Source organism: Pongo abelii, chromosome 3 (genome assembly GCF_028885655.2).
Source record: "Pongo abelii isolate AG06213 chromosome 3, NHGRI_mPonAbe1-v2.0_pri, whole genome shotgun sequence".
NCBI lineage: Eukaryota > Metazoa > Chordata > Mammalia > Primates > Hominidae > Pongo > Pongo abelii.
This window is the reverse complement of record NC_071988.2, coordinates 108877044-108889513: the sequence shown is the minus strand read 5'-3', so window position 1 is coordinate 108889513 and position 12470 is coordinate 108877044. Positions and strand designations below refer to the sequence as shown.

At 39.4% G+C, this 12470-nt stretch overlaps 1 protein-coding gene across 2 annotated transcripts in view; it reads left to right on the top strand.

Moving 5' to 3' along the window:
• Positions 1–10200, top strand: part of SPARCL1 (SPARC like 1) — a 56093-nt gene extending 45893 nt beyond the window's left edge. For both annotated transcript variants that reach the window (NM_001133196.2, XM_054553307.2), the window contains 4 exon segments: positions 1036–1172; positions 3077–3225; positions 4022–4170; positions 9728–10200. In NM_001133196.2, the coding sequence (NP_001126668.1) occupies positions 1036–1172; positions 3077–3225; positions 4022–4170; positions 9728–9756 (464 nt within the window). In that variant the 3' untranslated portion in view covers positions 9757–10200.
• Positions 10201–12470: the final 2270 nt, after the last annotated feature.

Genomic DNA, 12470 nt, shown 5'->3' with positions numbered 1-12470 from the left:
CCAAAGGATTATAAATCATTGTACTATAAAGACGAATTCACACATATGTTTATTACAGCACTGTTCACAATAGCAAAGACTTGGAACCAATCAAAATGCCCATCAGTGATAGACTGGATAAAGAAAATATGACACATATACACCATAGAATACTGTGCAGCCATAAAAAAGGATGAGTTCATGTCCTTTGCAGGGACATGGATGAAGCTGGAAACCATCGTTCTCAGCAAACTAACACAGGAACAGAAAACCAAACACTGCATGTTCTCACTTATAAGTGGGAGTTGACCAGTGAAAACACATGGACACAGGGAGGGGAACATCATACACCAGGGCCTGTCAGGGGCTGGGGAACTAGAGGAGGGTTAGCATTAGGAGAAATACCTAATGTAGATGATGGGTTGATGGGTGCAGCAAACCACCATGGCACGTGTATACCTATGTAACAAACCTGCACATTCTGCACATGTATCTCAGAACTTAAAGTATAATTTAAAAACAAAAACAAAAAACGGCAGTGATCCTGGGCTCCGGGGAGACTGCAATGAGCAGAGCCCTCCTGCCAACTTCTATTGGACTTGTAGCAGGATTGCAAAATTGACTTTTGTTTCTTTAAGCCACTGAGATTTAGCATTATTTCTTACCGTAGTATCAGCTAATATCTACCTTTTTCTCTATTCAATAGCATTTGTGCCCTCCACCTACACATTTCAACTCTGATTCTACAGCAGTGATTCTGGGGCCTAGCTGCACATCCAAATAGATTTTGGAGCTTTAAAAACATCCTGATGCCCAGACTTCACACCAGACCAATCACATCAGAATTTATTTGATTGGAAGCTGGCATTTGGTATGTTTTTTAAAACCCCAGGCAGTTCTGTTGTGCTGCTGCCAGGGCTGAGGACCACTGTCATAATAATGGGGCCCTGAGAAAGCTCTGTCAGTTGCCAGAAGTTGTTAAGCTTCCTGTTATGAGGACTTGCCATAGGACACGAACAAGCCCAAAGATTACAGTACGTTTTCTGCTTGTAACAGCTATTCCTACTTGTACGGACTTTGAAGTGATTCAGTTTCCTCTACGGATGAGAGACTGGCTCAAGAATATCCTCATGCAGCTTTATGAAGCCAACTCTGAACATGCTGGCTATTTAAATGAGAAGCAGAGAAATAAAGTAAGTTATCCACAGGTTAGCTTCTTCAATTTCTGTCTACAGGGCATGAGGAAGAAAGACGTGGTGGGGGGCTACCTACCTCTGCATACTGGTAAAAGCCCACTATGCTTCCCCACGCCCGGTTAGCCCATGTGGCTTAACAGAATAATAGATGCCACCATTCATGCTACAAGGTTTCAGACACCACCAAACCGCCCCATTCTACCCAATGGTCAGTGGCCTGAATTAGGGCTCTTCAATTCCTATCTAGAGCAAGCTCTGGTTGAGCAAAGTTAATATAAATTTAGCATTGATATAGTCAGTCCAAACATCTTATTTAAATCTAAGCGTTTGTTTTGTTCTCATAGGCCAGACATAGATGTATGATATAAAGTAAATCCATTACTCAAAATATCAGTAATATATCAAGATTAAAAAGCACAGAACATTGATTCCAGAAGCTTCCAGACAAAATTCATTCACCAGATAGTTATTGAGTGAATCCTGGGTGCCAGAAATTTACCTAAATACTGGAGATACAGCAATGAAAAGAAAATCTCTGCCTTCATGAGTTTACATTCTGGGTGAAGAGACAGACTCTAAACAAATAAGTATATATGTGTGTGTGTATGTAATGTTTGTATATGCATATATTTGTATATATACATATATATGTATATATGCAATTATATATAGTAAAATGAGCATTTACGTAAACACAACCAAATCAGCAAATATATGTATAAGTATGTCACTTGGGATTAAACATGGTGTGAAGACAAATAAAACAAGAAGGAGGGTGTTCATTAACTGTGTCAGATGCTGTTTATAGGTTGTGAGTTGAGGACTGAGAATTGGCCAGAGATTTAGCATGTCAAGGTCATAGTTGACCTTGATAGGAGCTGTTCCTGGGGTGGGAGCATGTTTCAGGAGGGAAGCTCCAGTGGACAGAGTTCAACAGAGACTAGGAGGAAGGATGTGGATGCCCCAAGTATAGACAATCCTTTCAAGGAGTTTTGCTATGAATTGGTAAAGAGAAATCGGGTGGCAGCTGGAGGGGAAAGGGAGTTCAAGAGTCCCACCTAGCAGTAGGAGATGGTAGAGGATGTTTGTATGCTTCTGGAAATAACCCAGTCAAGAAGGAAATATTAGTGGGGAGCAGAGAATGCGCACAACTGCCAGAGGGCGTTCTTCGATACATGTCCCACCCAGATGAGAGGGGCTGGACTTAGGTTAGGAGCACAGGAAGGTCACAGGGAGCAAAGTTGTGGTTCTGGGAGCAAGTGGAGGTTCTGTTTGCTTGCAATTACTCAGTGAAATAAGAGGCAACATCACAAGCTGAGAGTTTCACATGCACTGCTCAAGAATAATTTCTAGCCCCTGTCTTGAATACCTTGTCACAGAGAGCCTTGAGGGTATTAGCTATGAAACAGGGAAATTCCAATGGGGCTGGCCAAGCAGTAACACACCAGGGCGAAAGCAAGACTGAGTGGGCACTGGATGGATGACCTAGAAGACTAAGAATGGACTCTGTCATCGGGGGAAGGAGCAGCACTTTTTTCACTAACTAATCACCTAAGTCAATTCAGCCCTTTTCATTAAAACCTCATAGTTTTTTTTAAAAAATGCAGCAAACATTACTTGGTTAAAAGAAAGAGGCCAAAAATATTTAAAATATTTAAAAGTTTAAAAAAAGATTTAAATTTCTTCTAAAAACCAGAGGTTTCTTACCTCAGGTGCTATTCTGTGTAGACATGCGAAAGGCCTGTAGTATTGATTGGAAGGAATTTCATTTGGTTGCACATGATGTCCTGAGCTTCTTTTCCCCTATCGTGTTACTATCACTCTTCAAGTGAAGTTTAGCAAGTGACAAGTCCATTACATTTGTCTGATTCTCTGACAGTCTTCTGCCTTCCTAATCCCAGGTCAAGAAAATTTACCTGGATGAAAAGAGGCTCTTGGCTGGGGACCATCCCATTGACCTTCTCTTAAGGGACTTTAAGAAAAACTATCACATGTATGTGTATCCTGTGCACTGGCAGTTTAGTGAACTTGACCAACACCCTATGGATAGGTAAGAACTCTTTACCTTTCCATTTCTAGATTTATCTCTCTGATAAAATATCTACATATCTATGCAAAAGGAAAACCTAAACAGATTTAGGACATTTCCCAGTTTAAGACATTTAGAATACTGAAATGCCTGGTTAGGAGTCTAAACACAAAGCTGCTGCGTATGATGTACCCTAGAACTTAAGGTATAATAATAATAAAAAAAAAAAGTCTGGAACTTGATAGAGCTTATGTTGATAAAGTATATATTTTATAATTTTATCTTTTAATTCGATTTCTCAATGAACTTTTTGAAGTCCCTTTATCACAATCATCAAAGCTATGTAATATTCATTTAAAAAAAAAAGCTGCTATGAAGATAGCAGAATATGGCTACACCACAGCTCCCAAGTTTACACGTTAAGGTCCAGCTTCCCACAGAGACTCCTCCAACTTTCTCATTCTTGATCCTAAATTCCCAAGATTGGCCCAATGTGGGTCAAGTGACTGCATCTAAAACAATCAGGTATAGCCAGTGGATGAGAACCAGGTTGTACCAACATGACTGCTGGGTACACCCCTATAGACTTACGGTGGGGGAAGGACATTCCTGTGAAGACAGAAACCTTGTGAATCGACATCCCAAAAGCTGTCAACCTTACCCACAAATAGTTTATTTCGTTGGCAGTTTTTATCGGTATTCTATTTATATCACTATACAGCAATCTTATGGGAGAAAAATGTCCTTGGTGAGCCTGAGACTTAAATCTTCATGCACAAGCTACCCAATTAATAGGATGCCATGTATTTCATTGCAGAGTCTTGACACATTCTGAACTTGCTCCTCTGCGAGCATCTCTGGTGCCCATGGAACACTGCATAACCCGTTTCTTTGAGGAGTGTGACCCCAACAAGGATAAGCACATCACCCTGAAGGAGTGGGGCCACTGCTTTGGAATTAAAGAAGGTAAATTCATCACCAGCCAAAGAAGAGGGATGTCTTCTTCCCCAGACAAGCCCTAAGCCCTGCATGCTTCATAGAGAGGTCTTGCCACATGTTCAAATTGGAAGTAAGAAACAAAAAGGTGGCAGCTTCCCAGATAGGACTCCCTTGGTGCACATGCTGTCATTGTGAAGTCACTTCTTACTACCTTTATGGCACTGTTTTCAAAGGGTAGCAAGGGCGAACATGCATTGAGGTCTCAACAGTCAGTTAAGCCTAAAAAGACGTGTGAATCCAGAGTTGGGCCAAATCTCAGCAGGCTTTGTGTCCTTCCTTATTTCATATCCTACCTTAACCTGGGCCTCGGGCCAAACTTTTCAAAATTACACATAAAGAATAAAAAAGCAAGCCCATTTCTGACAATGGGAGATGTCAGAACATCTCAGAATCCATTACCAACACACTAAAGACTGGATTTTACATCACAATTAGTGCCAGGATAATCCTTTATCCCTAAACTCACCCATGGCTTCATCCTCAGTAAATGGGAGCTGTGGGAGGTAGATCAGTGTATTCTTTCTTTACTCCTGCAGTGGAGGAAATTAAATTTAGACACTTGTTTTGCTGGGTTATGTCTTAATATGTTTCCTTTTCTTTCCTTAAGTTAGACTTGAATTTTATGAGCAGGTATGTTTTCAATAATTAAGATATGAAAGGCTGGGCACAGTGGCTCATGCCTGTAACGCCAGCACTTTGGGAGGCTGAGGTGGGTGGATCACATGAGGTCAGGAGTTAGAGACTAGCCTGGCCAACATGGTGAAACCCCGCCTCTACCAAAAATACAAAAATTAGGCAGGCTTGGTGGCATGCGCCTGTAATCCCAGCTACTCGGGAGGCTGAGGCAGGAGAATTGCTTGAACCCGGGAGGCAGAGTTTGCAGTGAGCCAAGATCCCAACACTGCACTCCAGCCTGGGTGATGGAGTGAGACTAGGTCTCAAAAAAAGATGAAAGATGTTCAAACAATGGGCATTCAAATCTACTCACAATTCTCATCACACATACAGAAAAATGATAGTATGTAAGGTAATGCATTCGTTAATCAGATCAATTTAGCCATTCCACAATGTATATATATTTTAAAAGGTCATGTTTTACATGATAAATACATACCATTTTTGTTTGTCAATTAAATAAATAAATAAGAAAAATACCACTCACAGAACATAAATTAACAGTGAACATCAAATCTCTGAAACAGAGATTTCATTCGTGTTTACAATATACCCTTGGGATAAACATGCAGCTAAGCCGTTAAAGAAAGTCAGTTCATCAAACGTCGAAGTTCCCAAAAAGAAATAACTTGTGCAAACTTCATTTTTAAAATATCCCTCATGCATATGTAGAGTGCCTTGAAATTAGAGAGGAAGAGGTGAAAGTATGAGGATTTACTTATTAATAAATAGGTAAGCAGAGAGGGTCAGTCCTTTTCCTCGCAATATCATTCTGTGAAATAAACATTCTGTGAAAGGATGTATATTTTTGTAAGTACCTAGTTCTGTGTATTAGTTGTCTGTGCTGCACAGTGAATCACCCCACAACTTAACAGGTTAAATTCTTTCTCACGGTTTCCAAGGGTCAGGAATCTCACAGTAACTAACCTGGATGGCTCTGGATTAGGATCTCTCATTAGGTTGTGGTCAAGGGGTCATGCAGTGCAGCAATTATCTGATGGCCTGACTGCGGCTAAGGGTCTACTTCTAAGCTCACTCCCATGGCTCTTTGCAGGAGCCTTCAGTATCCCATCGTGTAGGCCTCTCGTCCACAGGGCTGCCCACAGCATGGTATCTGGTTTCCTCCAGAGCGAGTGACCAGACAGAAAGAGAGAAAAAACCAAGACTGAGGCCCCAATGTCTTTTATAACCTAAACTCAGAAGTTATATATCATGACTTCTGCCTCATTCTATTGGTCACACTGACCAATCCTGCTACAGCAGGAGGAGGAGAAGGAGACCACGGGGGGTTGGATGTTAATTGTCTTTCTAACATCTATGATACAAGCAGAGTACTTATAAAAATTCAAATATATCCTTCTGTTCTGCCCTGCCCACCATTATCTAGAGGGGAAAACTCAGCTGGGATAGGATGTATTTATGGATGCCTGTTTATATGACATGTGATTTTAAAGGACAGATAAAAAGGCAAATTTAAACAGAGGCCATTTTACTTAAGAAAACCAGTTGCATCTCATCCTTCCTTTTGCAAAGCTTCTGGCAGCTCTTCAGTGTGTAAGCTCACCCAGGCTTCGCTGGGCGTTGTCTGGAAGGAGCAGGAAGGACTTAAAGTCCAGTCATTTACAAAGCTGCTAATGATCTTGTTTGTGCACTGTGGTTTGGCCATCATTGCCTTATTTTGAAGAAAGGAAAAAATTATCACATAATAAACCAATAAAGCAGATATTAAATATTCAGTCAGAACACGTAAACAACTTACTGCTTTGAAATGTAGCTAAAGAAAAACAAATTTATTTGTAAGTATACCCTTCTTTCCTTCAAGGCTGAGAAATCTACAGAAGGAGAAGATAAAGTTTAGCCAATGTTTTCCTGAATTTTAACTGCCTGTGATAGATGTGCTCATATATTCCTCACATAGCTGTTATTAACTAGCTGTGTGAATTAGGGCATGTTGCTTATCCTCAGTGAGTCTCATTTTCCTTATCTGTAAAAATGGGGTTCAGGTAACAGGTGCAGGAGTCCTCATTTATTTTGTGCCCATGCACACCATGCATTGACACATACCCATGCTAATCGTCAGAAAACCCTCCAAGTGAGACTAACAGGGTAAACAACTCAGATGACGCAAGTTCCCCTAAGCCATTTAAAGACATTATCCTAAGAGTACTGGGGGATCACCAAAGTGTTTCAAACAAGCCAGTGATTTCCCTGGGTTTGTATTTAAGACGGATTCCCCTGGTTACATTGTGGCGGGGCCAAAGAACTGTTGAGAGAATATTGTGGTAAACCCAGGCAAGAGCTGATGAGAACTTGAACTAGGGAAGTGACCAAAGGGAAAAAAAAAAAAGAAGTAAACATATTCAAGATATATTTTAAAATATAAGCATACTCAAATGTATAGCATGTGGAAATAAGACAATATTTGATAGGAAATATGTGGGAGCAGAGAGCAGACAGGTGAGAGATTGAAAAGAGAAGTGCAATGCCTAGGTCCCTGGCTCAGAGCAGGCAGGGTAAATAGAGGTAAATAGAGGCACCTTCCACTGAGAAAACACAAGAACAGAAGTGGATTTGGAGTAAATGACAAATTCCATTTTAGATACGTTGAATTGTAAAGTATTAGGTTGTCTCCTAAGTGTTAGTTTCATGCAAAAGTAATTATGGTTTGGCCATTATCTCTACCACTCCATCAAAACTACCATTATCCCTACCACGCCTACCACTGATGGGCACCTACATGGATTTTATGTCTTTGCTATTGTGAATAGTGCTGCAACGAGCATATGAGTGCATGTGTCTTTTTAGTAAAATGATTTTTTTATAAATATACCCAGTAGTGGGATTGCTGGGTTGAATAGTAGTTCTGTTTTAAGTTCTTTGAGAAATCTCCAAACTGCTTTCCACAGTGGCTCAACTAATTTACATTACCAGTGTCTAAGCATTCCTTTTTCTCTGCAGCTTCACCAGCATGTTGTTTTTAGACCTTTTAATTATAGCCATTCTGACTGGTGTGAAATGGCATCTCATTGTGAGATGGTTTTGATTTAAATTTTCCTGATGATTAGTAACGTGGAACTTTATATATATTTGTTGGCCGCTTATATATCAAGACAGGGTTTTGGAACTGAAATGCATATTTGAGGATTATAAGCATACAGAGAATAATTGACACCAGGGAAGGGAATGAATTCTCCCAAGGAAAACGCATTGAGTTACATGAAAAGGGGTCTAGGATTGAACACTGCACTGAGAAACAACAACATCTAGATGATGGATAGGGGAGGAAGAAAGAATTCAGTAAGGAGAATGAAGTTTCTCCTGAAATGAAGGAAGAAAACCAGGATAGTGCCATGCAAAGGAGGTATTTCAAAGAGGAGGAAGAGATTGACAGTGCCAAATGCGACTGAGATGTCAAAGAAGATGAAAGAAATAAGGATATCCTGGGTGGCCTTGGTTAGAGTAGTTTTGGTGGAATGGTAGAGATGGAAGTCACATTCTATAGGTTGAGAAGAAAAGGGAGATGAGAAAGGGTAAGGAGTGAATGTTTGAGTGCAGGAAAGACCTAGAAAAGATACAGAGTAAGGGGAGCATTTTTTAAAATAAAAGAGATTTGAGCACTCCTTTCATTTATTCATTCATTTGCTCAAGAAATCTTTACAGGCTGGGCACGGCGGCTCACGCCTGTAATCCCAGCACTTTGGGAGGCCGAGGCGGGCGGATAACGAGTTCAGGAGATCGAGACCATCTTGGCTAATACGGCGAAACCCCGTCTCCACTAAAAATACAAAAAATTAGCCAGGCGCGGTGGCGGGCGCCTGTAGTCCCAGCCACTCGGGAGGCTGAGGCAGGTGAGCCGAGATAGCGCCACTGCAGTACGGCCTGGGTGAAAGAGCGAGACTCCATCTCAAAAAAAAAAAAAAAAGAAATCTTTACAGATGGTCTACATAAATGCAGGCACTGTTCTAGAGGCTAAATATGAAACATATTTAAATGCTAATGGAAGGGTCTCGTAAAAAAGGAAAGGTGGAAGAAGGAAGTAAGAAAAAAAGAGGAAAGTAAAAGGAGAATCTTGTGAAGGTCAGAAGAGATCTTGAGCATAGGTAGAGGAATTAGCCTTAACGTCAAGAAAAAGGACAATCTCTTATCTGAGCAACAGAAAGAAGACAAAGGCTATGGGTGCAAATATAAGTAAATGTATAAGTAATGAAGCTATTATCTCCCTTTTACATATGAAGCCAGTACTCAAAGAAAAAATCAAAGTCCATAGTCTTTCCCATTCTCTGGGCTAGATAAAGATTATTAGCAGGAAAATTACCTAGTGCCCACACAGAATAGTATAATAGTTTGTTAGGGTGGGCCGTGTTGGTAAGGAGTGATCTTATATTTGCTAGAGGATGCTGTCTTCTTCCACAGGTATGGCAACAATTTCTTTCACGAGCTACTCAGTTAAAAACTGGATTTACCTAGCACTACACTTCTATTTATTTCCATTATATTTCAGCTCACCTTCTAGATTAGTATACTGGGCACTTCTTGGCTGGACCTCCCATTAACCTGCTCTTCCTCTATCAGTGGTTCTCAACCCTGCAGCCAAATTACCTGCAGAGTTTTCTAAACGTCTACATGACATTAGTCCACCCCTAGGGATTCTGATTCTGGAGTCCAGAGGTGAGGCCTAAAAATATATATTTGTAAAAGTTCATGAGTGATGTTGATGCCCTACCAGAGTTGAGGATCACCATTATACTGCCTTATTAGATGGTTTCTCTAATCCCCCAACTCTAATATTGTTCGTGCTACTACTCTGGCTACTTTCTAAAAGTGTTGTTTTGCTTCTTGTTTTTTATAGAGGACATAGATGAAAATCTCTTGTTTTGAATGAAGATTTTAAAGAACTCAACTTTCCAGCATCCTCCTCTGTTCTAACCACTTCAGGAATATATGCAGCTGTGATACTTGTAGATTTATATTTAGCAAAATGTTTGCATGTATGACAAGACAATGAGAGTAATTGCTTGACAACAACCTATGCACCAGGTATTTAACACTAACTTTGGAAACAAAAATGTACAATTAAGTCAAGTCAACATATGCAAAATACTGTACATTGTGAACAGAAGTTTAATTCATAGTAATTTCACTCTGCATTGACTTATGAGATAATTAATGATAAAACTATTAATGATAAAAATAATGCATTTGTATTGTTCATAATATCATGTGCACTTCAAGAAAATGGAATGCTACTCTTTTGTGGTTTACGCATATTATTTTCAATATCTTAATACCCTAATAAAGAGTCCATAAAAATCCAAATGCTTATTCAAGTGTATTTCCAGTTATTATTTAGACAATCAAATGTAAAAGATCAACCCAAGACTCACACTTCATGTCAAATTATAATTGTGCTTCCTAAACCCTACTACCTTAAGTGTGTGTGTGTGTGTGTGTGTGTGGCTGAGGAAAAAGTGTGAGACATCTCTTACAGGAAACAAATACTCAGTGGTAAGATAAGAGCTGCTCATTAATGTCCTTCATCATTATGTAAGTTTAAACAGAAAAAAACTAATATCAAGTGCTTTTTTACCAAATTTGATTTCAAATGTAGAACAAGCTGGGTGCAGAGGCTCACACCTGTAATCTCAACACTTTGGGAGGCCAAGGCAGGAGGATTCCTTGAGCTCAGGATTTCAAGACCAGCCTAGGCAACATGGAGAGACCCTGTCTCTATGAAAACTTAAAAAAATAGCCAGCCGTGGTGGCATGTACCTGTGGTCCCAGCTACTTGGTAGACTTAGGTAGGAGAATTACTCGAGCCCAGTAGGTCGAGGCTGCAGTGAGCTATTGTGCCACTGCACTCCAGCCTGGGTGACAGGGCAAGGCCCTGTCTCAAAAAATAAATAAATGAAAATAAAATGTGAAATATTATGCACTGCTTGATCCAACTAATTCTAACTTTTTGTGCAGTTGAGCATGTGTGCTGGGGAAGAGGGTGGCCCTGCAAAAATTTCTACATATTCATTGCCTCCAAATGAGGAAAATGTAAGGGTAAAACAGGTAGAGGGCCATAAAGCATCTTGATGTCCACTGTAGAAAGAGATTAAATATTATTAATGTAAATTGATAGCAAAAAACCTGTCATAAGCAAAAATGTGTGTTTTTATTTGGGCTCTTCTTTGGTAACTATTACAGTAAAAGCTAGATCACAAAAATATGACATCATAATATAGTTTTCCAAGTTCTGAAGTAAGGCAATGAAAGGACATGTCACCCACTGTATTCGACTATTTGAAAGAAAGTGGTTTTTTACATATTTTTCTAGCGGAAATGAAAGATATCAATACAATTATCTTTTACTATTTTTTCAAATAATCAAAAATGTGTTGTTGTTGTTGTTACAAATCTTATCTGTGATAGTCACTGAGAGAACATGCCCCTAAGATTTTTATCTGAAAAATATTTACAGAATAGTTTTTTTATCAGAATAATCTTCTCTGAGTATTTCAAAATTTCATTCATTATCTCTTTTCATAGCTCAATAAATTACTTATTCTTTTTTTTTTTTTTTTTGAGACGGAGTCTTGCTCTGTCACCTAGGCTGGAGTGCAGTGGCACAATCTCAGCTTACTGCAACCTCCACCTCCTGGGTTGAAGCAATTCTCCTGCCTCAACCTCCTCAGTAGCTGGGATTACAGGGGCGCACCACCACGCCCAGCTAATTTTTGTATTTTTAGTAGAGACGGGGTTTCACCATGTTGGTCAGGCTGGTCTCAAACTCCTGACCTCGTGATCCGCCCACCTCAGCCTCCCAAAGTGCTGGGATTACAGGCGTGAGCCACCACACCTGGCCAATTACCTTAACTAGAACTATATCATACTATGTCCTTTCTAAATAATTAAGTTCAATTTGATTAATCAAAATCTAATTAAGTATTATTTGTAATTTTTTCCAACTACAGAAATAATTTTAGAAACTATTCCAAATTTCAGAACGTTTTTATATGAAGCTGAAAAGGTCTTAGCTAATTACAAACTAGGTTGTTGGGAACAGTGAAGTTGTATTCAGAGGTGTTAATTAGGCCTAAATTATCTTTTACCCTCAGACAACTTTCAAAAATATTTTAGAATAGTGAAAAGTGATTTTAACACCAAGGTAAGGACACCACCTCAATATCTACTAAAAAATTTTATTTGAAAATAATATTCATTTTGAAATGAAAAATATTTAATAAGAGAAAATCTCAAACCTTAAATTTCTGTATCATTTAAGGCTCTTACATGCACAGCTAGCTCATCTATTATAGAGGCACGTTAATATTCTTAGTGGTCACAATTTTTAATTGTGGGTTGTTTGTGATAAAGACATACTCTAATCCCAACCTAAGAGATGAAGTTATTTTCTCAGTAATCAGTCTGTAAGTCTACCTCTGTGTAATTGAGATATTTTGGAAGTTGGAGCTCCTGGTGTGAAAGCAATTATTCAGTTGAGCTTTGAATTTTGTGACTCACATTGCCCATAACCATAAAGGCATTAGTAACATGGCTTAAATACTAGATGGGCATAGAGATTCTAGGTGATCACACTGCTCCTT